We start from the raw sequence: 27577 nt of genomic DNA on the forward strand, positions 1-27577 counted from the left end.
CCCTCACGCCTCCCCTAGATGAGCAGGCAGCTCCTTGCTGACTCCTGCAGTGTGAGATCATCTCTGAACCTGGCTCCAGGTGTGCAGGCCCAAAGATGCTTTTAGGAGGTTTAGATCCTTTGGCTGCAGGCCTTGAACAGCCAGGAGGGGCAACAGACCTGTTTTGTGTAGGAAGGACCTGGATTTCCTACCAAAGCTTCTAGGAAAGCAAGGGCAGGAGTTGTGGGTGGCAGCGATCTGACTGTGCTTGTACTGGGAGGGAGTCTGTACTGTGAGATCAGGAGCAGGCTTGAGAACAGGAGACGCATGTAGCATGCATGTATGCGCAAGCTCCATGATGTAGCACTCTGTCCATGCAGCTGGCTCTGGGAAGGACTGCAACCACGGCCCACTCTGGCTTTGGGAAAAGCTGGCCTTGCAGTATGTCCTGGTGGCACCCTCAGCCCAGCCTGTGCCAAATCTGTCTACAGTGTGAATTTGATTGCTTGGGCATATACTAAGATAACACACATCTTCAGTTTCTTTCCTTTTCAGAAGGTCATAAAGCTTTGACTGAAGACAGCCTTATTCTGCGAGGGGTTTTGTGGGATTGGCGTCTGCAGCTGCCTGGAGATGGATCCTGTGTTACTGATAGGCTGTGCAGCAGTCCCACTGTTCCTCCATCCCCAATGGGTGCTGCCCTGTGCAGTGTTACTGGGATGTAAGCTGGCCTTGCATTTAAGTAGATGTAAGGCTGTGCTCAGGTACTGGCCTTTGGAAGGCTCCGGAGCACAGCACTTCTACCCATGCTCCCACTTGGAGAAATGACTGTGCAAACTCACCCTGAGCCAGCCCACTGAAAATCCCATTTGGCTTGGGCTAATATTGCAGGTATCATACACATCAGCTGCGGATCCTTCCTCGAAGGGCCTGGTGTGCCGCAAAGTTTCACTGGTGCCAGAGCTCATGCTGGGCTGAGAAGCGAGCGTGCTTCCGCTCGTGAGCCCATGCGCTCTAGCTATCATAGTGTTGTGGACATGCAAAGGGCTAAATGTGGAATATGACATGCATTAACCTGTGCTCAGCTCCATGCTCCATTGGCTTGCTGAAGTATATCCAAGTGCTCTTGGACTCCCCATAGTCTGGGTAGGCTGCAACACAGGCTCTTCTCTGTGCCTACGTGGCATGCTTTCTGGGCACAGGTCTGCTTCTTTCTTTGTGGAAACAAGAGCTTGTAGTCTGTTGCTCATATTTCTTTGACCATTGAACACCATAACACCCCATCCCGGAGTCTCAGCATTGTCAACATCCAATTTACATTTTGCTTTCCAGGGACAGTTTAAACTTGATGCTTCTTACTCTCATGTTTCATGAAAGACTTCAAAACTGAGCAATTCTTTCTGTGGACATCACAAAGAATTTACAGATCAAGATAAAACATTGAAGCTCCACTTTTCCCCTTCATCACTCATCAGTGTTCTCAGTGCTCTGGAATTTGTTGGTAATTTTACAGCATTCCTGTGACCATCAAGTCTCCCCTTCTGGGCTCCCTTCCTTTCTTTGAGACTTGAAATATCTTCTCTCTTTGCTTCTAATTATTTTCTCCACTGGTTCATTGGGCAAAACAAACTTCTCTTTATGCAATAACCGCTGCCTTTTCTCCTCTGCCTGGGTTTCTTTCTTCTCTGGAAGTCTCTTGGAGTTTTTATGTACTAGTGCCAAATTTTTCTACCTGACTTTTGGGAAAATACCATTGCTTCAAATCATTAATCACAGCTGAAAGACCTGGTTTTATCCAGGATGTAGCAATTGCCTCTGTATTCCCCAGGCTAGAGGTAGCCCAGTACTGACAGTCTTTAGTGATTGGCCTGTTCCTAGCATATAAGTCTCCCTCTTTTGTCCTTTACAAAAGCAGAGAATATGCTAAAGCACAAGAATATAGTCAGTTCTTGAAATCAAACTCTGATATTATAGTGTGTGGGTAGACAGACCCCTCCAATAGTTTGCAGAGATTTTCCTTGTGTGTTACAGTCATTGCTGCATCGGTCTGCACTGAGCAAATGTTGTATTGCTCCTTTGGGCGTAATTAGTCAGAGCAGCAACCTCACCTTCATGCTAAGCAGAGATCTGTGCTCTGTGGGTAGTTAGTGATACCTGTTTGCTTTTCTGGCAAAAACAAGCTTTAACACCTGCTAGGACTTGCAGGAGAGCAGCCTGGTTTCCTTTTCTCTCGGGCATTTCTTGGGGAAGGAGTCACTGTGCAATGCCTGTGCTCAGAGAGCACATGGTCATGTGTGAGCCTCTGTCCTGGCATCTCTTAAGACTGTCCCTGGGGCTCCCCTGAATTCATCCTTGCATTAGATGCATTAGAGGGAAACATCTCTTTCTGACTGGAAGATTGCCAGTGATGGAGAGTCTACTACATGGGATCTGCTGGGATCAAGAGGGGACGCCCTGTCTGCCCCTCTGTCTAGCTACAGTGACTAGGTGCACAGAATGGGCACAGCTGCATGGGTTTCAGAGCAAAGACATAAGCTCCACATCTGGACCAGAAAATGAGAATGGCCATGGCCATACAACATCCCAGCCTGCTGTTTCTGATGGCAGCCAAGAGTAGTGCCAGGAAATAACACAAGTACAGTGATACTTCCCCAGAATGGCTTTGCAGTCTACCCTGATTCATGTCTAAGGGACATCCTGAGCCAGTGCTGGTACTTTTAAATTTAATTTTCCTCATTGGATTTTTCCTACATAAATCTGTCTGTCTGTTTTTTAAAATTTCTGGCATCTGTAGCATCCTGCAGCAGGGAGTTTTACAAATTAACTTTGTGTTTCATGGAAAGGTATGTTATTTTGTTTCTTCTGAACCCTACAGCTTTCTACTTCATTTGATGTCCCAAATATTCTGTACTGGGAAAAGAGAACAGACTGGATGGACCACATGGATTTAGTTCTGGTTTGCATTGCCTAGAAAGGACTTGAAGTGGCTTTGCTGTGTATCTGCAGGCTGCTTTTTCTTCTCTCTTTTTCTCTCTCACTTCCCCATCCATCCAGGAAAACTACTCCTGCTAAACCTTAGCTCTGAGCACTGTTTTGCAGGTAACCCTGCTGTTTTGTCTTTGGTCAGATGTTACAAGGATCCGAGACTCCTGCAAATCGTCCCTGGGTTTAGTCAGGGATTGTGTGAAAATGTGTCCAAAGCAGAGCCTGCAGCAAGGGGCGGATGTAGTGTTTAACCATGGTAGCAGCAGAGGCAGCCAAAGACCACAACTTGCATGGCTGCAAAACACAGCAGCACAAAGAAAGCTTAACTCTTCATCAGCTGCTCACTATTGCATGACCACAAATTCAGAAAAAAGTTTTAAAAAGTGTTGTTGGCAAAGACCTACTCATACTGACTCTTACTGCCTATAAAGCAACATAATAGCACCAGAACTGGAGCTTTATTCTGCACACCCAGAATGAAATCTCCATTTCCAGGAGGAAAGTTCAGATCTCCTCTTTGGAACTGAAATCTGGTTGATATAGGCAGCATCAATAAAGGGACTGACTGGACTTATTTAATGCTGACTGCACATTGAGAATATATTGCCAAAAACAGATTAAGAATGGGCTGGATAAATTATTCGTTCTGTAATTTTGGGATTCAGAAACACATTAAACCACTCCATTTCTGGTTAGTGGACATGATCTGTTATTCCTAATCTGCTGGAGATAAACCAAGCTAATAATCAGCCCTCTTCTCACAGTCATTCAAACATTCATGTTTCTTCACCAGATTTAATAAAGCCGCAGTTTCGGTAATGATTTTTCACTCTACCTTCACATAATTGGTTTCATCTGACTCTAGTTAAAATGCACCTATATGCAAAGTGCTGAAGCTGCAAGAGGTTAGAGGCTGGCTGAACTCCTGGCTTCCTCTCCAAACTGCCCACTCTTCAAGGCTGTTGAAGTGATCATGTCTCCTCCCCAGCTACTCAGTTTTCACCTGTTGCCACTGTTTGCCATTGTTTTTCTTCGTCTCCTGAATCAGCAACCCACAAACAACCTCAAGGACTGAAAATGTTTCTCAGAAAGCCCCAAAGGGCTGGGAACGTTCCTCAGAAAGCCCTAAAACACTGAAATCATTCCTGTCTGTAAGCAAGTGGTTTTGGCATGTACAAAGCTGCACCATGTCTCTCATTACACATGGCTTTCAGATCTCTGGGCCTGTCTGTGCAAGGCAGCAAGCTGCTGAGAAGCAGAGGTGGTTCTGCATTTGTCCACTCACGTGTTGTTTTCCACAGGGATACGGAAGCTCTCATAGAGATTCCATGGCACAAAACCCATCCCATGGAGGCCAAGAGATTTGACCTGCATGGTAGGATTTGTTTTGCTTTGAATTTTCTATTTTAGGATTGTTCTTTCACTGGACATTCTGTACCGGAGGCCGGATGGAAAACAAAAGTCAGATACAGTCAAATTAATGAGAACCCTGGGTTTGGCAATACTGGGGAGGTAAAGGGTGGGAAATGTAGGGAGTTACTGAATTTGATTCTGCATGGCTTCAATAGAGGGTGGCTCTGTGTCATACCATCAACAGACTTCCTTCTCAAAGTACATGAAACTCTACTTATGGTCCCAGATGATGGGACAGGTGTGGCGGTGCATCTGGGGAAGGGACTCAATAGCTAAGTGGCAGGTGCAGCATGTGCTTTGCTGGAAGAGTCAGCCAGGGAGAGGGTGGTCACTTTTCCCCTTGGTGGTTCCCATATGCCAGAAGGGCCAGGTAGATCACAGCAGTGTGTGGTGTCAAAATCAAAGAGCAGGGGAGAGGGAGCAGTTCAGCACTGTGAACAAATGAGATCCAGGCCTGGGTGAGAGGGAGAGGGAAAAGCATCTGAGTGTCATAGTCAGTGCATGAGCCATGACAGATGTGCACCAGAATCCTGATGAGATATAATTCATCATTGGTATATGCATATCCATTCAAAAGTCTTTTAAGTGCAGTTATGAAAACACTTGCTGAGCTCCTGTGGGGAATGGGCTCTGTGAAGACCTAACCCTTGGCATCCATCCTTCTTCCTAGCTCTCATTGTGTTCTGGATGCCTGCAAGGTCTTAGTTCTGATCCTCCAGGAACCAGTTATAGCAGGAATCACATTTCTACCCACATCTCACCAAGTATCCACCAGGGAATCAGTGGTGTGTGCATTCATATACAAGTTGGATGGCTTAGCTATGGAATGAATTTCCTGAGCCTGTCAAAAGTCTGATCACCTTGAGGATCACCACTGCAGAATTTGCCTCTTTGCTGAAGTGTTTCTTCCTGAAATCAGATGAAGGAGGGAGGGGGAATTGGAAGGGAGGAAAGATATAACAAACAGAGAGGAAAAAGAGAAGGTGCCTAATGACTAGGTCTCAACTACTCTGCAGGAGCTGTCGTTAAGCCAAGACTGAAGCCAGGGTTACCACTATTTACATTGTTCACCCAGTGGAGCACCTGTGAGTCTGGTTTTGGGACAACCTTCGTATCAGGGAAAAACCCAAGCTGTAGTCAGCATTTTAGAGATTTCTCAAAGATTCCCACCCCATTGTATGGCTATGTCTCACCTCTTCGTGCCGGGACCACAACCTCCATCCATTTTCTTGGCCCTTATGACATGTCAGATAACTGATGTTGGGAAGATAAAGTGATCAAAGGTCCTTTCTAGAAAGGCTCTGCCATAACTTGCTGTACATATCACTAGGAATTCATGTGGGGATACATCAGACCTAATCTATTAGGGATGTAGTTTGGATAGTGCAGTAATTTAAGGTACACAGATTATCGTGCTGTAGAAAACGCTATGACAGGCCAAAACCAGTGATCAATTGCACAGCATCCTCACAGATATAGTGTACAGCCATGCTACAAGTATTTGTCTCTGGAAAGTGAGCTGAGCATTAGGGTGGGATTTTTAAGTACTCATATTCAGTATGCTTCAGTTCCCTTTAGCCAGATATTTCTGAAGCACTCAATATCTGCTGCTGTGACACACATGGCTGGATTTTTCAGTGGGGAGCAGGGCCAAACCTGCAGAAGTCTTGAAATGTGGCCAGTTTTTCTAGTACCTATGTGGGAGTGAAACTCTTTCGAAAATCCTTCGCTAAGTGCAACACATCTGCACTGGAAGAAGAGTGTGTGTGCACGTGTGTGCAAGGCAGAGAAGGAGGGAAGGAGCTTGTCCCCTGGTCTTCCTAACACACCCTTTATCGTTAAGTCTGGGAAAGAGCATTGGCAACCCAAGGTCATATTTCAATGCCTAGAGGGAGTTTGAAACCCCAGTTATCTGGCTGGAGGCCAGAGGCTGTAGGAGTTTCTCTCACAGCTGTGTCTGTCTTCTCTGTTCATGAAAACGCTTCCTTAAGCCTGGTGTACACAACAGGCTTGGCTGATGGGTGATTTGGGAGCACTCAGGCTGGTCCACACCCCGTGATGTTGACAAAGAAGGCACAAAAGAAGCCAGAGTTAGAAGCAGGCAGATAGATGTCCTGTGCGTGGTGTCCTGCGCATGGTCAAGATGTGTTTTGCAAGGAAGTGTGGAATATGCCCTTTCTGGATTTCCTTTTCAGTGAAACAAGGACCCACCTGGCTGCTAGAGAAGGACTATGAGAGTGTAGTCTAGGGACTGGAACTTCTGAAGTTAAATGAAATGAGTTAGAATTGGTGTAAGAGGAGCAGCTCAGCAAGTAGAGATCAGGCTGGGCTTCCAGGCATGATGCATGAAGTGAAAGGAGCCCCAGTACTTCGGGAGGACCGCCAGAGAGGGACAGGAGCGATTCAGCTTGAGTGGACAGTTTGGTCCAGGCCCCTGTTAGGAAAGAAAGGAGAATGTCCTTTTCATTAATTCAGGGTGCATTTACGATATAGGGAGTGGACAGTCTCCTTCGGGAGAGCTCAGATGAGGAGCAGCACATCTGTATAAGGAACAGCAAGGGAAACCAAACCCTATCTGAAACACAGACTCTGGTCCCTATTCTGATACAGAATAGGAGAAAGAGTGAAAGCAAAGCACATGTAGTCACATCTCTTAATGCAAAAAGAGGACCCAAGTGGAGGAGGGGACAGGACAGCGGGGAGGAGAGGAGAGAAGGCCTCTGATGACACTCCCTACATAAATGCTTTGCCAAGCCTGAGCACTGGCGTCTGCATTCACTGCTTTTGTCTGTTGGCCCAGAGCTGTGACTGCAGCTCTGCCGACTGCAGCTCTGCCCGGTCCCTGTGGCGCCCATTCGCACGGGGAGTTTCCATCAAGGATTAGGTTGCCCTATCCCTTTCTCCTTCACCTTCCTCCTTGCCTTTGGTGATTCCTCCTATCGACAGCACTGTTCCATGAAGGCAACGGGGCATATGCAAACCGTGGGGCTCTGTTCAAACTTGTCTGCACGGCAGCAAGGCCAGAAGCATTCCTGTGCTGGCCCCCTCCCCGTGCCGTGCCGGGAGAGGGCTGCAGCGGGGGAGCGACTGAAACGGGAGGGAGGCGCAAGGCACCCTGACTCAGACGTGTGGTGCAGGGGCTCCAGGAGTGGCTGATGCACAAGGACCTCGTGGGACAGTAATGATTAACAGCTTGCTTGGACAGGGAGAAGGAAAGGGAGAAGGAGGTGTTTGCAATCGGCTTTGCTGCCCCACTGCAGCCTGGCTGTGCACAAAGCACTACCTGTGGGCACAGTGCCTCGTGGTGGGGCAGACGTGGGGTCCCACCTCTCTTGGCTCTGGGCAGTGTTAGATACTCAGCTTGGATGCCGGCTGTGCAACAGAAGGGGACAGTGAGCATGTGGTGAGGGAATGGTTGCAGGCAGGTAAGCAAACATTGGTTTTAGCAGAGAGCTGCAGCTTCAGTGCTCTGCAGGGAACCGCCTTGCTGATGCCATACCCATACCTGACCATATTCATCTGGTCAGGTCTGAAAACTGTCCCGTGCTAGTGAATCACAGCAGCAACTGTTTTCTCTGAGCCCCAACTCTTGCCGTTCTTGCCATTTGATAGCAGATCAAACATCCTGTTACCAAACTGTGCATTTCTAACTGAGTAGTCACTTTTATCCCCCCCTCAATGAGTCTCCCTGGGGATCTTTCATCACTCTCTGATAAGAAGATTGGATGAGCAGGAACGAAGGGCACAGAGGTCTCAGGTGGATGTCTCTTGTGAAGTGAGTCATAAGAAGGGCTGGATTTCAGCCAGGAGAGTCCACAGGGTGAAACTCACGTACGACAGCCCTTCTCGCTTAGACAAAGGCGAGCTGAATTTCTTGGAAGCAGCAGCCGGAGCACAGACACAATGCAAATCACTTTTACCATGTTCCCTCTCTTCCTTTGCGTTTCTTTGGTATTGTGGAAACAGCTAAATTCCCACCCTGCTCTGCATTCCCTTCCAGTACAATAACTATTAGTGGAACGAACTTTGTGCTTCACTTGCATTTCACTGCCTGTGCATTGGGGCATTGGAGAGTTCAGACTCATGCTGGAAACACACGCATGCTTGGAGCACTATGACAATATTCCGGGATGTAATAGGACATCAACAACCCCCAGGGTGCCTGGGGACAAGGCATGTTCACTGGAACTACTGACATGCTGAGAAAAGGTGTGTCTAAGCTGCTGCCCAGCCCCTCTGCCTATACACGCCTGTGTGAACCTGGTATGTAGAGACGGCACTGTGTGTTCCTGGTGGTTGCTTTCAGGAAACCGGAGTGGTCACGCATGTTTTGTGCAATAAGGATTGTACCACTCCCATGCAGAAAGTTCTGGTGGGGTGTTACAAGAGCAGTAGGAATATGAGTCCTTGCTCTTGATGTAAGTCACTTACTTAGTCAGTGCCTCAGTTTCCCCAAGTCTAAAATGGGGATAGTAATACATCATCTAGATCATGTATTTCATAGGTGTGGGATTTAATACATAGGTATAAAAGAGAATTTATCATACTGAAGAGAGGTTGCAGGCTACTTTGATAACCTGAAAAGACTATATTCAAATGATTATTTTATTAATTATTGCATTAGAGTGATTGAAAACATTGTTTTAAAGGAATGTATGCCAGCATCATAGCCATGTGTGAACTACACACACACACACACACACACACACACAAATTAAAAAAAAGTAGCAGTCACTTGAAGTTCATTTCTACTAGAAAATGTATTTGTTTCCCTACTTTCTTTTAATCTATGCCTGCTTGAAATGTTGCAGGTTGCTCAGAAGTCTTTCTGTTTTCCTTTGGGTAATCAAGCTAATTCCCAGCGTTTCATGGGCACGGCTGAGAGGTACACTACAGGTAGATATATATGCGAACGTATAAGTATGTAAGCATGTGTATTTAAAGATACATCAGTGTGCTTAAGCGTATCTCCATGTTCCAGCAGGAATCATATTTTTTATTTCAAAAGCGATATATAGGGAAATACAGAGGCTGTGAACAGACCCTTAGAAAGAAACCAACAAGAAGATAAGGACAGGACTTGTGAGGCTCCTGCCAGCCTTCTCCTGGGGATAGCACACAGGCTGGGGGGAGCCCTCCTCACTCCTGAGAAGCTGGATACAAATTTGGCAGTTTCCAGCCAGCACGTGCACACTGACACACACTGCTCACAAGAACAACTGTCGTAAAACACTGCTTTCTGCTGGGCATTGCTGGATGTAAGGTGTGCCTCCTGGTCCTCCCTTTGGGCAGCGTGATGGGTTCCAGATTCATGATCTTGTCATCTCCTGCACTGGAGATGAAAACTCAATGGTCACAGATAGTGATGTATGAAGCAGAAAAAATGGAAGAGGTAGAACCAGGAAGGAGGCACGAGAAGAGCTGGCCAGACAAGATTATTTCACAGCTTGTTGCTGTTGGAAGTGGATTAGCTCTCTCCTCGGACCAGAGGACATGGACATCACCACAGTCAGCCTTGCAAGCTGCGCTGCCTGAATGAAGTTCAGCCTGCCAGCAAGAGTGCTGCCAGCCTGGACGTACATACAAACGTCGGCCTGCAAAGGCCAGCACAGGCTCTCAGGAAGCAAGTCTGCGGTGAGGCCATGCTGCGGTGGCAAGGGGGTCTGGTAGAGCCCTGCTTGGTGACTTGCACTGGTGCAGAGCTCCTCGGTGGAGGGCGAGTCTCTGCTCTATGGAAATTCCTGCAGAGACAAACACTTTCCTTTGGCAGCTCTAAGGAGGGTGGACCAATGTGACCTGCAGTTTATAAGAAAACCTTCATACTGTCTTATAACATGGGGCTGTAGGGGCTCTGCTGAGTGCAGACCCTGCTATCTCAGGCAACCAGCCATAAAATCTCTCTCCAAAACCAATTACGCTTGCTTTATCATCATATTTTAGCCTCTTGTCCCCTTCACTCCTACTGGAAGCCCTTCATCTATTTGAGTGTCAATATGGTGTTTCAATGTGAACAGCTCTTCTCTTTTTTTTAGTGTTTCCCTGCCATGTGTGCTTATGTGCAGTAGTCACATTCTCTCACATTCACCTCTTTGCTAAGTTAGCTGTAACATCTGATGGTGCACTGATGTCAAGAGAAAAAGCTGGAGGGTGTCCCTCACTATCTCGAGTTTGTTTAAGCCTTTCGTGGCAGCAGAACGGTTCTTAGGGAAAACCACCCACTGAATCTCTCCATCCCATGTGAGCCCTGGGCCATGCCCATCTGACAAGCCTCCCTGACCCTGAACATGACAGTCACACCACTGACTGCTTGCTTGCAGTTAGGTCTGTATTTCATGCATTAACGCTCAGCATCACAGCTTCTCTCTTGCTCAAGGCTCTCCGCTCTGCTATGTGTTAGACACTGTGGGAGCAAAGGGAGGCCACAATTCTTCCGTACGCATGGGACTGTGGCCTTTTGTGAGGTCCTGAGTTCAAAGTAGACTCCTAGATGAAGAAATTTCTTACTTATATTGGGGTGTTGTTGCAAGAAAGATTTGGTAGGTACATTGATGAAAAACAGCTACGATCCTCCCAAGAGTGGTGGTGGTTTCTATAATTTTCTGTAAGTACAGCCTTAATAGAAATGACAGTATAATGGCTTGCCTTTGATGGAGAGCACAGACCACCTTGTATTAATGGAGTAATAAAAGCAATCGACCTGTACCACGACTTGTATCTCTTAGCTGGGAGTGCATGTAGACAAGGTGATAAGGCTGTTACATTAGTGAAGTTAGGCTGTATTGATACTAAGCAGTTTAAGAGCCCTGCAAGGCCAAGTTCTGATAATTAAGTATTAGGACACCCTAATGCTGTGGTTAGTGTCAAAGTACTGTAAATGTTAGGTTAGTCAAGAGAATAAGATACAGCTAGTATATGTATTACGGCCTCCAGATCCATTTGAAAGCTACACTTAGTCATGTCAAGCAAGTTTTAGGCTATACAAAGACATCTTGGGGAGTTATTTTGAGAGAGCTATTTTCCAAAGATGAGAGGACATCTGTCATGCTAAGCTAGAAAAGCGGAGTGTGACGAGAAACTGCTACAAACTTTGCTTTGTAATGATGATTTGTTTTACATGAAAAGCATTAAATGTGTACCTTGCCAGTTTCTACTGCATAAGAATATCATATTCTTTGCAATTACTCCAGAAGTTTCCATAGGACTGCTTGGAAAGATGGGCCTAATGAAGGAACAGACATTGGATTCATCTCTTTATTGGACAGGAATCACAGATCCTCTGTCATCAAGCTCTGGAGGAGTCTTACCCCAGGGAAAACTGGAGGATCCCAACCTGCTCTGCTACCAAGGCCAGGATGCTCTTGAGCCCTGAGCTAGATGCAAATAGGTGGTGTGAAGCCATTTCCTGTCCCAGGGTGACTCAGGGCCGGGGAAGCACTGGCATCCTGCTCCAGGAAAGGTCACTCGCCTGCCCTGCCCTGCAGGAAGAGTGAAGACAGGGGGTTGGATGGAGCTGGGACAGCAACATGAATTTTTGGGCATGCAGCAAATAAACAAAGTGTTGCGAGAACTGCTGCAAGAGCTAGGGATAGACGGGTTGAAGCACAGGCAGCACTGATTCCTGAACGTGCTGCCTTCATCCCTTAGTGCAGTTGGCTGCTTGAGCTGACTTGTGGAGACATCTGACATGCTAAGCTAGGACAGAGTAGGACATGCCCATTACAAAAGCTTAGAAACTCCACTCTGGATATTACTGTGGTCCTGCTTCTGCCTTGAGAGCTTTTTGTTTTCCACTTCAGTCATGCTTGTATCAGGCACACTTCCAGCATGCACCAAATAAGGAAAAATGGCCCCATTCTCCCTAGTTGAGTTTATCTTCTCTCAGAGGCTTGTGTTTGAGTGCAGGACAGCATGACAGAGTAGGGAATGGCTAGAGTACGGCTATAATATATTTCTTTGCTAGTCCAGGCTCTGCTACTGTCTCATTCTGCTCTTGCCACCTGTAAGGATTTAATTCTATTTGTTGGAAGGTTCACTCAGATTTTTCAGATCTTTTCTGAGCTTACCACACCACTTTTTATGAGTTACTAATAATAACAATTGGCTAGAACACCTTGTTTTGAAAATGGGTGCAGCCACAGGTTAATTAACAAAGTGCAAGACAAGTAAAGATGATGCATATTGTCAGCAGCTGTCTGATACCAGTGCAAGGTCTATACACTTGGCTAATGAAAGTTATTATCCTTTATAGGACCTGTGTGACCAACACCATGTACCTGTGGGTCAGAATTGTTGGAAACACAACCCTGCCCCTGTCACAGGAAACCATAAAGTTAAGATAGACAATTAGAAATGAAAACTCAGCAAAAAAGCATCATATCCACAGAACCATATCAAGACATGGCTCCCCATGGATAAGCATCTGGCAGAGAAGGAAGAAGAAAAGTTCCTCACTTGACAGCTTCTAAGAATGGAATTAGCAAACACAGAGCAGAAAAGCTAAAGCAGCACAGACTTCTATACACTTTAGCTTTTTGACTCAGGAATTTTCCTTTTTATCCAGTGTCCCCCAGAAGCACATTGAGAACCTTTTCTGTGGTGTGGCCCGTGAAGAACTGAGTGATCCTAGGATCAAGGCAAAAGATTTTTAACAGTAATGCTGCTTCACAAGGTTGTGATAGGAATTATATAGATTATATACATATTATTATATTAATATATAGTTTATATTTTATATAATAGATATATACATTGTATTATATCTAATATTATTGTATTATGATACATTGTTGTTGCTGTTGCTATTATATTCGGAGGAAAATCTTGGAGAAGGGAAAACAAGCTTTGAGCAATTCGGTAAAAGTACCGATTGGCTCCATCTGCAGGTTACAGCTGAGATGACAGGCAGGATCGGTTTGGGAAAGCAGATTAGAGGCAAAATCGCAATCAGAGCAAGAATCTGGTCCTCAGCCTTGCCTTGGAGAATTGTGTAGTAAAGGCAAATCTCGAAATAGTCTTCTATGGTTTCTCCTTCCAAAAATACAGACTGTTGAAAATGTGCTGGTTTCTGTACATCTATACCTTTGGAATAGGAGGAATTTCTAGTCTTGCTCTCCCTTTGGTTTTCCTGGAAGGTGCCCTGGAGCCCTGCCAGTTTTCTTTGCCCTGTGTGAGAGGACGCTGTGGGTGAGAAGCCTCCTTAGGGAGATCCTGCCATTCTATCCCTGGTGGCCTGCCCCTTCCCTACTCACCCTGAGAGCCTGCAGGAAATCAGGCATGTTGCAATGTCAGTTAATAAACAGGCAAAATCCAAAAAACCCCCAAATCCCCCAAGTTGTCACTGGCGTGAGTAGTTCAGGTTTCTCTCATGTGATCCAGACTCAGGCCATGAACAAATGAAATACCAGGGCATGAGGAGTATATGCGTTTGGCTTAAATGTAGAATGTGAAGCTCCATATCTGTGTTGGAGTGGCTGGTGGTGGTTGTTGTGTTCGCTCCAAGAGCCTTTGATTGCTATCTTTTTCCTTCCCTTCCTAGAGACACTTCTGCACTGAACTAGATCATCAGTGCATCAGAGACCCACAGGGTAACCAAAAGGAGCTGGGAATTTACATAAATGCACTTTATAGTTGCCCCATGCTACGCTATGCAGTGTGCAGGAATAAACAAGAGTGTAAGTGCGTGCGTGTGTGTGTGCGTGTGTGTGTGTGTATGCTTGTACATGGGTGCTCTTGTGTGTGACCTTAGAAGTGCTTGAAACTTCTAGAAAGTCACAAAGAAAAAGCTTTGATTCTTTTTTTTAATCACAGCTCTATTTCGCAAAAATCTGCAATGACACCTTCTTTCCTTGGAGGTCCAGGACTCCAGCTACTTGCACGTGACTACTGCATAATTCCATTTCTCTGCACCCAGGCATGCAAGGCTGATTGATTGGCTGCAACAGCTCCGGTGCTCAGGGAGGTCTCTCTGACCCTCCTCCCCTCCATGTTGCAGGTGTACATTGCTTTCCACAGCCACTATCAACTAACAGCCCTGGCAAAAGTGAGAAATTCCCACTGTTTATGGCCACTGGAAGAGGGTAGTGGTGACCTGGGACGCTGAGGCTCTACCTCTGCTCCAGCTTTAAGAGCAAGAACTGGGCACTGTTTTTCTTAAGCCCCTGGATGTGCTAATCACCTGCTGGGATGAAGTATTTCCTCCAGTATGTTGCCTGGTTTTTTGCTTTTTTTTCTACTGGGTTTTTGATAGCATCTACCTGGACAGACTGCTGGATGGTGAATGCTGATGACTCCCTGGAGGTAAGATTGGGGTGAGGATGGCCTGCTTTCCAAAGCAAATGTGTCTTAGGGAGAGTTTTGATGTGGCCATGGGGTTCCTGGCATCATCGCACCAACCTCAGGAAATTTTCGTCTATTGTCCTGTATGAAAATAGATGAAAAAATGAATGACTCCACCAGCAGCAGGGGAAAAGTGGCATTTTGTGTAATTCTCTCTGCTAGGCTCTCTTACTCAGGCTCTGCTCTCATTTAGTAAGTCCAGGAAAAGTCTACAGGCTCTAGGTTCAAATGTGCATAAACTGGAGTACGGTTAGCCTGCATTTCCAGCCTGCATGGATATTTTGGAGTTGTTTTTAATTCTGTATGTCAGACTTTTTGATTGAAGAGTCGAGGGTGTACCTTTGTGCTCTTCAAGTCTTTTTCTCCACAGCCATTGACTTACTGGACTAGCAGAAGTTTAGAGGGAGCGTGGGGACTGGTCTTAGATCCAGGACTCAAAGATACCTGCTTAAACTTGTGCAGACATTAGCACTCTCACATAACAGAAAGGTATTAACAAGGTATTTTGCAGTAAAAGGCAAAAGACAAGGGAGCAGAACGACACATACATGCAAGCTGTGCCCCATAGACTCCAGTCCTCAAACAGTCATCCTTTCACCACCGCTCAGTACTGCAAGTCTGTATTTTTCTTCCCAGAGTGATCAGCACTTTCTGTATGCCTAAGGGCTGCAGTGCAGCAGCATGGCAGTCTGCTCCCTGGAAAACTTGATGATTTATGCAACGAAGGTGGAAAACCTTCCAAGGCAGAGTTTGGCTGCATATATCAGGAAGAAACTTTCTATCTGCTATCCAGTGTAGGAAAACAAGCTCCTCTGGATCCAGTGATTGCAATATAATGTTTAGCAGTTAGAACGAAGCACAGAGAAAGGGCTGCACACAACAGGCTCAAGACTGCTGGCTAGAGGGGAATTGCTGTGACTTGCTGCCTCTGTGACAAAGTGATGAATTCTCTGAGAAAGAAAAGGGTAAAATATTACCAGGAAAACAGCTTTTTCTCTATACTGCAAGAAACCCTGGCTGAGGTAATCACAGGTCCTATGCAATGGGATTGCTGACAGTCAGCAAGTCTGATCATAGAGCCTCTTTGCAGGGTAAACAGAGTGCACCCACTAATGCTGGCTAGGATATATTCTAGAGTGCTGGTTAGGAGATATTCTAGATTCACTTCAGAAGGCCGTGAACAGTCTGGAGTCAGCTGAGGATATCACTATGTGCAGCATAGCCAAATGGATCCCAAACTGCCTTCATTTCCAAGGAAAATGGATGAAGGAAGTCCAGCTCCTGCGTCCGGGAAAGAACCAACTCCCCTAACCTGAGGCTTTGTCACCTTGTCTTTTTGGCACAAAGGCACCTGTGCTGGGCTGTCTCTAAGTGCTCCATTAACACCAAGTCTGGCCATTAGCAACCACTGTTCTCACATTCCTGCTCTGAGTGTGAATATTAAATAATGGAGGAAAATGCCCCCAGCCTTAATACATGACAGAACGAGCTCCCTAATGGCCCTAATGACTCACTGCCTCTCTAGGTGGGAGAACGCAAGTAAATTATCAATGGCCAGAAAGGCCTGGAATCCACAAGTCCTGTTTTCAGCTGGAAAAATAGTAATTCTGGCAACTTTTGACTTCAGGAGAAAGGATCACCATCCTCCAGCATAGATATCACCACCTGGCCTCTCTCTGTCAGTCAGGCCATGAAGGAGCGACTTCCAGCAGAAGCAGGCCAGGGACTGCTGGAGCAGCAGTGTCCAGAAGCGCTGCAGGGAGCCTGAGCGCAGCTCAGAGCCTCTCACTGCTGGGACAGGTACACAGTTCAGGAACGAGCAAGTTAGTGAAACATAGCACATAGTTTGGGCTGGTGCATTTTCCTTTGCATCTGGACAACCTGAAACCTCAGTTGCCACAGCTCAGATGAGTGGTAGTAGCTTGTCCAGCTGCTGTAGCTCACCTCCTGCCTATGTACTCACAGTGTTGACCAGAGTCTCCTTCAGTGTGAGCATCAAGACAAGCCTGGGTCAATTTTTTGCAGTGGTTTATGCTAGAAAAAGCCATAAAACTGCTTCACAACAGGCATTGTTGTGTACAGTCAGTCCCTCCCTGTTACAGCTGGATTAAAAATATTACCACTACTGTTACACATGGTCTGTTTTACTCTTGTGTTAAGCTCGTAATTATTGTATGCAAGCACCTTCTCACAATGCATTAAAATGCCATGACTAATGTCTCTCACATATTTGTCCTCTGTGCTTTCCCCAGAAGGGGAAATGTGTGCTTGTTTTGTCATTTTTTTTATATTAGTTGTGTTTTACTATTGATTATACATTATGAATAGGCTATAGTTATATATATTATAGTCATTATACAGTTTATGTTTTACATGCATACTTGTGTTAGGGAAAGCAGGTCGCAGGAATGTGTTTCATAATCCGACTGGGAGATGAGGCATTTTGACCATGATCCGTAGCTCCTGGGTGAGTCCTTGGCCAGTCCCAGGGAAGCTGGAGCAGATCTGCTACGGGGGAAGAAGTGATGAGGAATTAGTGCTACCAACATGGTGCACAGATCTGGCCACGGGACGGAGATCGTCCATCTATCCATCCGTCTGTGCCAAGGCAGGTACCCCCGGCTGGAAACCCCACGGGAGGAGAGAGCGACACAGTCCGTGCTTGTTGGCCGGCGCTTGCTAAGCAGCCTTGCTCCCTGCTCAGGGCGCTTTGCTGGGATGGAGCATGTGGATGCTTTGGGAAGAGCTGAACAAGCCAGAAGGACAAACAGTACCGGAAGCAGAGGGGAGACAGGGCTGAGGAGGTTAAGAGGCAGGTAACAGAAAAGCGGAGTAGCATGGTGCTGGCTCAGGCTGGTCCGAGTCCCCCCTCTGAGGCCTGTTCCCATCACTCCTTCACCAGGAAACGGGATGCTGGCTGTGCATGTGCTGCACTGAGATGGGTCCTGAGCACAGCCCTGACAGGAGAAACGCAGAGTTACTAAAGCCTGAAGAGTAGGGGTCTTTCTGGCAGCATTTTGATCTCTTCTATTTTTGCCTAAGCTCAGCACTAGCACTAGTAGGTGACAATTAAAACATCCCAAGAAACAAACAAAAAACATTCAGCAAGGTTTTCTAGTCTGGGAAGCGGGTTGTTTCACAGATTAGGCCAAGATTTAACTGAGCTAATGGAGTCTTGAATCGTGCTAGTCCCTTTATTAATAGTTTAGGTGAAGATGCTGCGTGTAAGATTTTCTTAAAAATAATACCAATGTCAGCAAGTAAGGAAGTACCTGAGAGCAGTAGCTGAATGCAGAGTAATATGAATAAGCCTAAGGTGATATGGGAGGAATACAAAATGGTATAAACACAAGTGGAACAAAATGCAATTTAATGAAAATATGTTAATTTCAAGCACAGCCTGAATGGTAGTAAATTAAGACAGAAGAGGAACTCCAGCTGAATTAAGGGGGACACAGTAAAAGCTTATGCCTAATATAAATAGGTCAAACTGTTTTGCATGAAATTGTTCTCTTGAAAAAAACAGATTCAATTAAACCAGATTTTTCTCTCAATGCTTCTCATTTTCATGATAATTTTCATTAAATCTGCCAAAAAAAGAAAAATTATAAGCAATTAGTTTTATGTTCACAAAACAAACTGAGCAGATTGTTTTCACTCAAACATGAATAGTGTCTTTTCTGCAAGTCTGAAATAGTTAGTCATTTTTACTCTCCTTTAATCCATTTTGCAGTATCATAGAAAACCTGTACAGTTTGGCTTGTATATTATATTGCGATTGGCTAAAGAGTTCAAAGCATCCTGTATTGGACTTTATTAAGTGGTTGAGATACATCACTATCTCCTTTGTGATGCACAAAGCATAAGAAAAAGGAATTTCTTGAATCATCCAAACAAGTACGGTTCCCATTTCCTGTCGGAATTTCTCTGTCAGTAAACTGCGGTGGGGTTTCTGTTGCAGCAGAAAGGCAGGCTTGAGTCCAAAGCTGCACCGACATTATCTCTGCTCCTTGTATGAGCAATCCCAGGAATGTTTTAGAGGTGCTGGTTGCCATATTTGCATTGCTAATGAAAATACCTCCCATATGAAACTGATTTATGGAAGGCTGGGCTGGGAACGCTATCGAAGTCTTCAGCAGCACTGAGATGATCAGCAATGCTGCTGCTGCTACGTCTGCCCACGTCTGGATGTCTCAGTGATGAGTGTGGTTCACTCGTGTCACGCACGGCCCCACAGCTGGCAGCACACGTGGAGCCCCGGGGCTAGTGTCAGAGCCGACTGCCTCTCATTTTCCAGCCCGTGTTTACAGCTGAGTCATTTGGGGGCAGCCCTCCACCGGCCTCTGGAGAGGGGCTCACATTCACACCTCTGCTCTGCAGCAAACACTCTTTTATCACGCTGTGGCTACATCCCATTCAGCACTCCCAGCTCCCAGCTTCTACCAAAATGCCGGCCTCTGTGACTCATGCTCCCGAGTCATTTCACTGTACAGCCTCCTTCCTTCTTGGCCATCTCAGCAAGAAGAGGGTGGAATGGAGACATGGTCAGCAAATTCACAGGTCATCTCGTCCATAGCCCTGCCCAGCTCAGCCTAGACAATCATCTGGCAGGAGTGATCAAACCTGCTCTTAGATATTTGCAATTACAGTCACCCACAGCCTCTTGCAGCAGTTTAATTCAGCATTTTTTCCTTACCAATAGGATTTTTTTTCCCTAATGTCTAATCTGAATCTCCTTTGCTCTAATTTAAAACTTTAGCAAGGACACAGAAAATACTGTCCTTTCTGTCTATCCTGCCATTTTTTCTTCTTCAAGCTAAACAGCTCCAGTTTGCCATTGACATAACTGGACCAGGATTTCTGTTGCACAGTTTAGCTGACCATCTGCTGGTTGGTGGGTATATTCATTTAATATCTTTTTTTCCTCTTCTTTACCCACAGGTGAGTACAAAATGCCGTGGCCTGTGGTGGGAATGTGTCACAAATGTTTTTGATGGGATCCAAACCTGCGATGAGTATGACTCCATCTTCGCCGAGCACCCCGGTATGTAAGAATGAAAGATTTTTCCACAAGGAGGGATGTCACCCTGATCCCGATGGTGTGAACATCTCCTTCTCACAGTAGCTTGGACTCGAGGTGCCCACATGGTGCTGAGAAGCTCTGGTCACTTGCTGGGACCAGGCTATGTCAAGGTCAGCAGGTCCTCAGCACATTTTGGCCTGAGCCCATGCTTTGGCTATCAATGCAAACAGTATCTGCTAATCCCTAGGTGCTTAATTTAGAGCACAGTCCTTGTTGACAGTCATCCTTGGCCAACACAGCACCCAGAGGGCAACATGCTGTCTGTTGCTTGAAAGAGTGCAAAAGACTCCTTGCAAGCAAAAGTGTAGATGAAAACAAGCTTGTAGTATACGATTGAATCAGTAGCATGACAGATGGTCTCTCATTGGCCCTGCATGTAGAATGGGCATTTATTCTCAGCGAAAGATGATATAGTGCATCTACAAATGACAGCCATTTTTCTTTTTTCAGTAATGTATTACGTCCAGGGGAAGATGAAGAAAGTTTCACCGAGAAAAATATTTTCCCATAGGATCTGACCCAATTACCCCACTAATATTTTCATTCCTTGTGCACTAGAACAATCTGCTTTTGTCCTACAGTGAAGCTGGTGCTGACCCGAGCCATGATGATCACAGCAGATATCCTGGCAGGATTTGGATTTGTCTTCCTCCTTCTGGGACTAGATTGTGTGAAATTCCTACCAGATGAGCCACGCATCAAGCTGCGCATCTGCATGGTGTCCGGAGTTACCTTGCTCATTGCAGGTATTGCTCCACTGTGGATCCATCCTGAAGGATGCCCTTTAGCAAAAGGAGGAGCTGTTAAGCCTTCTCTTACTTTGGGAAGAGGAGCGAGTGATCTTCTGGAGGGTAAACATGGGAGAAGGAAATTTACTTGCTTCTGATGTGTGCAATATAAAACTTACCCACTATTCACTGCCTGCCTCTAACAGCAGCTAGTTGAGTGTATCTGCTTTTATTTCATTTACTGACCAGGTGGGTTGGCTGCTGAGTTGATTGACTTCACTTACTGCCGCTCTACTTGGAGGAAGTCAGTGCTGACCTGGCAAAGAGACTGGATTTCTGGAGAGCTAGAAACATGTTGACATCCTGGTTCAGTTCCTAGCTTTGCCACAGATTGTGTGACCTTGGGCAAGTCATTTAGCCCCAAATCTCTGCAGCTGATCTGTAATAAAGGGATAATAACACATCTCTCCTTTATAGGTGATAAAAGCCTGACGGACTGAGGTGTTTTGCTGTTACAGCCAGTGGGAGAATTTTCATATGAAAATAAACAGACTGCCAACTAGGGTACTAGGTCATTTCATTTGACTTTATGCCAATACTGAACAGCTATCTCTGCTTTAGCATATGCAGATTTAATATGTAACTCATCCTAACCACTGATAGCCCATTTAAAGTACGTGGAGAGATTCTTTTAAATGTCCTCTATTCTTCCTCCCACAATTTGTCTGAAAAAATTGTCAAAATTTTGAAAGTCAAAATAAATAGATTAGAAATTTAAAATCTTGAAGCAACTTTACAAACTGATAAAGAAGCTATGAAGGGAGGAGCTTTCTCCCTTTTAAAGAAGAAATTTTAAAAAATGATAACAGTTTTTGATATCTGTGACAGTGCAAACCCACAAGGTACAAACTCTGCCCTGAAAACACTCCAAATGATATCAGCAGGAGACAAGGTGACTTAAGCAAAGTGATCAGGTTGAGACAGAGCTAGGGCCAAAAACTGATGTCCCAGGAGTTTCTTCCCAGCCTAAAATCTGAACCAGGAGACAGCAGACTATAACTGGTGGATTTTATATTTGCGATCTTCTCGTGATTACTGTGGTGTACATGAGAGCGCTGTGTGGCACCTCTCTCCCGTCCTGCAGGTATCCCAGGCATTACCGGCTCGCTGTGGTATGCCATTGACGTCTACGTGGAGCGCTCCTCTCTGGTCTTCCACAATGTGTTTCTGGGCATCCAGTACAAGTTTGGCTGGTCATGCTGGCTTGGCATGGCGGGGTCCCTCGGGTGTTTCTTGTCTGGGGCTGTGCTCACCTGCTGCATGTATCTCTTCAGAGGTGAGGAACTGTCACAGGGCTGGAATACAGGGAGAGAGCAATGGCTCAGGGTCTGCTACAGGTGCACAGAGCCAGGAGCATTCTTCTGGGACTGTCTCTAAGAGGCAGGGAGGGAGGGGATGGGTGTTTGGTCTCTGTGCTCTCTACAACTTTGACTTCTCTGTGAGGGTACTGGTGTGGTGCTGTAGGGAGTGATAGGGACACTGACCTGCATCGCCTTCTGGAGAGGCATTAGACTCTGAGGCCACTGCTGGGCTGGCGGACAACTGCTCCCCGTCTCTCTGGCTTTGTCACTGGAGAATGTCCATTGTGCTGGAAGCAGAGGTTTGGTGAGATAGTAGGTAGGGTTCCTCGTCCTGGATCAGGAACACCAGGGCCATACAACTGAAATGGTTGACCCTGATATAAACACACTTTTTCTGGCAGACTTTATGTTGGATCAAGAATTATCTGTGCTCTTGTATGCAGCTTGAATGCATCCAGCATAAACATTGTATCACGGGCTCCAGGAAATCTGACAGTGCTTGTGGAAGCATGAACTGGTCCACACAAACATTGCTGGAGCTCCAGTACTGCACAGATACCCCTAAATGATTGCTCAGCCCCAGTTGCAGTGTGTTCAGCTGCAAAATGGGAATAGTGTTATTGCAGCAGCACTGTAAGGCACATCAAGGTCTTCAGGTGGGAGCTGAGGTGTGAGTATGACATAAAATGTGTTATTACACTGTATCTTGGCGATATTTGGAATGCTTCTTTCTCTGTATTTCAAAGCTTTACAGCTGAAAGTCACCAAACACTTGTTAGAAGGTCTTATTTCTCTCCTTGTGCATCACAGACACCAACTCTGGAATACTTCATTCTGCTCAGTCCTTGAGGAAAGACTATTCCCCAGCTGGGACAATTGTAACAAATGTGCATTTGCCATCCACGCAAACAGCTACTGCCAAAATGTATGCAATAGACACAAGAGTATGAGGAGCAGGCAAACACACCAGAAAAAGCTCTACTTTTATTTGTTGTGGATTGTACAGAGACCCAAGGTGCTTGTGATATGGACGCTAAGTTACATTTCAAGGATGTGCTTTATGGTACAATGTTTGCATTATGAGAGCTTCAAATAAAAAATCTCCTTCAAGAAAGTAATCTCCAAGAAGGACCATGCTTTAGGGATTCCTGTTGTCTTGAGTACTGAGGCCGCTCACATAAGCACAGACTAAAATACACAAACTCTTTCAGCATTTGGCTCCATATGAGTGAGATAAATCAGCCACTCCTGGATCAGACCCCACTGTTCAGCATAACGATCCCCATACTACAAGACGGATCTGCTCCGTGTCTGGCAATGTGTCGAAAGAACATACAAACCAGATAACGCAGGCTTCTGCTAAGAGGAGTACTGATCATCTGGCAAACATCTGGAATCTGTGCAGCCAGCATGTGGATACGCTCTCCTCCTAGAGGCAGCTTGAGAGTCCAGCAGAAGATAAAGAGTTGTGTTAAACGTCTGGCTGTATCTTTGGCCCATGAACATCTACACTGAGAAAATACTGTAAATTCAGGTACATCCTTCCCTGCAAAATACAGTCTTTTTCAATAATCATTAAAATGCACATTAGGGATTCACGAGACTTGCTGAGATCTGGAAATTGTCAGCTTCTTTTTTGCTTACTAAAAGTTTTGCCTGTACAAAAGTGAAGTGAGCGAACACACGAGATCTCTCCCTATGCATGACAGATATGTCAGCTAGAAACTAGGATCAACAGTTGTAAAATCTTCTACCCCTTTCTATCAAAAGATTTTTAAATCCAGTTAAGGACTGCATTTGTCTACTGCAATCTGGGCTGCCACAGGCTGGAGGAGGCTAGACTTCCAGCCATGTCTTCATTAAGGGGTTGAAAAAACCCCATGTGTTTTAACACATTCCCCAAGGATGGATGCAGAAATGCTGACAGCCCTTCAATGCTTTTGAAGGGAAGAGAAGCTGACTCACAATTCACTTGGGGCTGGCTGGAACTGCCCAAGTCCAGTCCTTTCTTCCATCTTGTGTGATCATAGGCATCAGAAACTGAGAAAAGTCCTGGAGACCTTCTGCAGAGATGCACCTCCTCAGGGGCAGTGGATTAAAATTAGTAGAGTCACAAGAGGGGCATGCACACTCCCAGGAAACATAGCAACTCAGGCTTCACCAGGCACACACTTTCTCTACTGAGTGTGTGATGGGAGGGCTAGATGGGGAATACTACCTTCCTCCCACAAGGCAGCATGAAGCTCTCCTTATGTTATCAGGGCCAGAGGCAGATGGGAGGGAAAGGGCTAGAGACCTGTGTGGGCTGTGTCCCAAAAGATATCTCTGACAGCCCCCAAGATAGAAGATGAGGGGCTGAATCCTCTCACAGATTACACTGGAAACAGCATTTTGTGCTGTAGCACAGCACTGACCAGCAGCAGTGAAAATGTAGACCTCAGTCCTGACATGAATAGTGACTGGCTCCTGATCAAATCAAAAACAGGCCCTGAGAGCAGGCAGGACAGCAGCAGGTCCAAATGGCTTCGCTACAGGCTCAACCACCCTTGCAGAAGGTTCAGACCGTAATGTAATCACCTCAGCAAGACACCCTAGCTGCAGCTCTGCTTCCCAGACAAGGGAGGCTTTGTGTGTGCAAAGTTCATGCTGTTTCAGTTTTCAGATATTTATATTACCCAAACTGATGGCAACTTATTGGCATGAGTTGAGCTATATTGAACAGATGAAAAAACAGTAGGAGAAGTGACAGTCCTGAGAGATGAGGAGTACAAGAGTTATGTGTAATGTGATGAATTCACAGATTATACCAAGAACGCACAAAGAGATCTGGAAGCAATGGGAATTTATGCCTGCTATTCCAGGAAGGTGAAGAGGCAAGGCCGCATCCAGACCTTTTTTTATTTTTGCACGGTCATGTCAGAAGCGTGTATTTGCTGCAGGGTGCTCGTGACAGAGATGTAACTGGAACTGCGTACACGGGGAGCGATGCTCTGGGGGCTCTGTGAACCAGCTTTTGGGCCAAACGCCTGCCTAATTATTGAGTTATGACCCTGAACCCCTGCACCTTCGGGGACAAGCCACGAGGGAGAGGAGAGGAAATCCACTGCAGAGGCAGAGCTGTGTTGAGCTCCTGCCCCTAGGAGGGAACTCCTGTCTTCCTGCTCCTCTCCTGGGAGGCAAGTGCTCTCCTCAGCCTGTCCAAAGGAGGAGAGATGCTGCGACTCCACAGGCTGCATCAGCCTGACTCATCCAGCGCTCCTCGATGGGAGGTGCTGAGCAAAGACAGCATCACTGGGACCGAAGTCCTGAATTAAATACTTCCCAGACTGCACAGACAGTGTGTTAGTCCTCATCACTAATACTCAGGGATGCCTGCCAGCCTCTTGTTGCTGTTTCCTATAGCTCTTTCTGAGTCATGAAGAGATCACCTCTTGCTGGGAAGATTTGTCTCTCTTTTAGTCCAGGGCGAATAATCCGGGATCACTTGTTAATGCAGGTGCAATTGCAGATCTCAGACCATTGATTTCTCTTATTCTTTTTCTGGGGTACGGTGCAGTTTGGGAAACTTCTGGGCCTTTGTCCTAATGGTCTTCAGCTTGTTTTAGGGTGATGGGAGGTGTTTTGGGACTTGCAATGCGGGGGTCACACCAAGCAGAGGCTCTGTGGACACTTACGGGCTAAATATCTATGATGTGGCCAGGGGTGAATATAAGGGAGTGGTCTCATTAGTACCTCGAGCCCTGTGCTCCTCTTGGAGATGCACTGGCAAGGCATATGCATACCCCAAATGCAATCTTAACCCAGGGTGCACTCTCCTCAAATATATATGTATATATAAAATATTTGCAGAAATATTTGTGAGCCTTTCTTTTCTGCAGAATATAGGTAGAATAAGAGTTAACTCTTTAACCTTGCCCCATTCTCCTCCCATTGCATGATAACTTTTAAGGATCTATCGACTGTGCAAGAAGATTAGGAACAGGTCATGGTCACTCCTAGGTTTGTAACCCCTAGGTTTTGTAACAACCAGTCCAATGATGCATTGCTTCATTATTCAAATCTTGCTGAGAGTCTATCTGATGTTTTGATCAGTTGTTAATATATAACTGTTAATTCAATGATTAATTGTAACTTTGATTTCAGGACTGCAACGTTCAGTTCTCATTCGCTTGTTGTCATATTGTGATGCCACTCTATTTTACTTTTGTTGTTTATTTGATAGCAATAAAAAACCCAGAAAGTGAGCAGAACTTGTTTTTTTCTTTCAAAATCACAACCAGTCCCTAAGGCTAAAGATGTTGTGGGTTGGCTCAGGTATTAAGGCATTTTCTTTGGTTCTTCCAAATTCCTATCTACATCCTATTCAGCAGTAGCTTGCTGCAGGGGAGTGGGGTCATGATACTACAATAGACTCACTCTGTCTTCCCAATTGCTATTGATGGCTTAACAAGGCTTTTTGCTCAGTCGCAATTTCAAGCTAAGGCTCAACATTTAATCCTTCAGTGTCAACAGGAAAGCTTTTAGCATTCTCCACTAACTTCTAACAAGTATTTTTGCATGTTTGGGCATCTAGTCTGGTTTAGTCTCTTTGCTTCCTTTCCCAGGGCATAGGCAGAGTCAGGGACCTAGCTGAGACCTGACACTGACATTTCCCGCTGTACTTGTCTTGTGATGTCTCCTTCAACTCAGGGCTCCGCATCACCCTCTCCACTGATTGTATACCACTTGTTGCAGCCTGCCAGGGCTCCAGCTAGCTGTAGGTTATGGAAAATAGAAATGTCTTGTAGGTAAGCTGTTCGATAAGTTTATTTCATGCCCTACAAATAGGTATTGATTTCCCATTTTGATATAGGTAAGCAATAGTTATATAATAAAATAATGACATCTGCAGTAGCTGTCATTTTCTGCAAGTAATATTTCTTCCTCTCACTATCTCAATCAGCCTTGTTAATAGAGATCTCTTATTGTGACCTTTTGAGCTAGACTATCTCCTAGTGCAGATGCATGGATATTTTCTAAAATATGGATTTCCTCTCTTTTCATGCACATTGTCATGTGATTTTTGAGCAAATTCACAAGATTTGAACAATTATTTTCATCAGATAAGAATGGTACTTCAGTAAGCTATTTTTTCTTACACAGCTGTAATATTTTGAAGTATATTAAGTGAAGTTGGCTTTGAATGTCACATTTATCTCTAACCCCACTTCCAAGCTTCACCTAGAAAGCTGATTTGCCAGGTGATCTGCTGTGATTCCTGGGAGGGAAATCACTTCTCTCTTGGAAGAAAACATAAAAGACAGCAGTACTAACAGGACCAGACCTTGGGAAAGTGGAGTTTGGTCTTGGAGGCTATCCAGGCACTGTGGCATTAGCTGCAAGCATGAAACCCCATTGCATGACTGTAGCAGCAGCTCTTCAACAGCTGGCAGACGTAACCACCAGTTTTGTCACATTTACTTCTGATCATTTTATAAACGTGCAAAGAGAGAAAAATGAAACAAAATCCCACCACAAAATACAGGTTGGGGAAGCACAACTCTCAGCTAGGGCTGGACCCTCACAGTTTGGTCTTTTGCAGCTTTTAAATACTGTGGGCAAGCATTTAATCACACCCACAACAGCTCATGGCACTTAGAGGGTTTTTCTTTCAAAGCTGCTCAAGCATGACTAATACCAGACTCCCAGAGCAC

The 27577-nt window shown here is 45.5% G+C and overlaps 1 protein-coding gene across 1 annotated transcript; it reads left to right on the forward strand.

The window, feature by feature from the left end:
• Positions 1-14385: 14385 nt before the first annotated feature.
• Positions 14386-26128, forward strand: CLDN16 (claudin 16). Its single transcript, XM_026093448.2, has 5 exons — positions 14386-14673; positions 19654-19756; positions 20377-20541; positions 21668-21859; positions 22695-26128. The coding sequence occupies exons 1-5, from the start codon at positions 14560-14562 to the stop codon at positions 22832-22834; spliced, it is 714 nt and encodes a 237-aa protein (XP_025949233.1). The 5' UTR covers positions 14386-14559; the 3' UTR covers positions 22835-26128.
• Positions 26129-27577: the final 1449 nt, after the last annotated feature.

Source organism: Dromaius novaehollandiae, chromosome 9, assembly GCF_036370855.1.
Source record: "Dromaius novaehollandiae isolate bDroNov1 chromosome 9, bDroNov1.hap1, whole genome shotgun sequence".
NCBI classification, from domain to species: domain Eukaryota; kingdom Metazoa; phylum Chordata; class Aves; order Casuariiformes; family Dromaiidae; genus Dromaius; species Dromaius novaehollandiae.

What these genes read in the sequence shown, in the direction of transcription:
- CLDN16 (XM_026093448.2), top strand. Translation starts at nt 14,560, where the DNA reads ATGAAGTATTTCCTCCAGTATGTTGCCTGGTTTTTTGCTTTTTTTTCT. An exon ending in ATGCTGATGACTCCCTGGAG is followed by an intron (nt 14,674 to 19,653) that starts GTAAGATTGGGG and finishes CTTTACCCACAG; the next exon opens with GTGAGTACAAAATGCCGTGG. An exon ending in AGTTACCTTGCTCATTGCAG is followed by an intron (nt 20,542 to 21,667) that starts GTATTGCTCCAC and finishes CCCGTCCTGCAG; the next exon opens with GTATCCCAGGCATTACCGGC.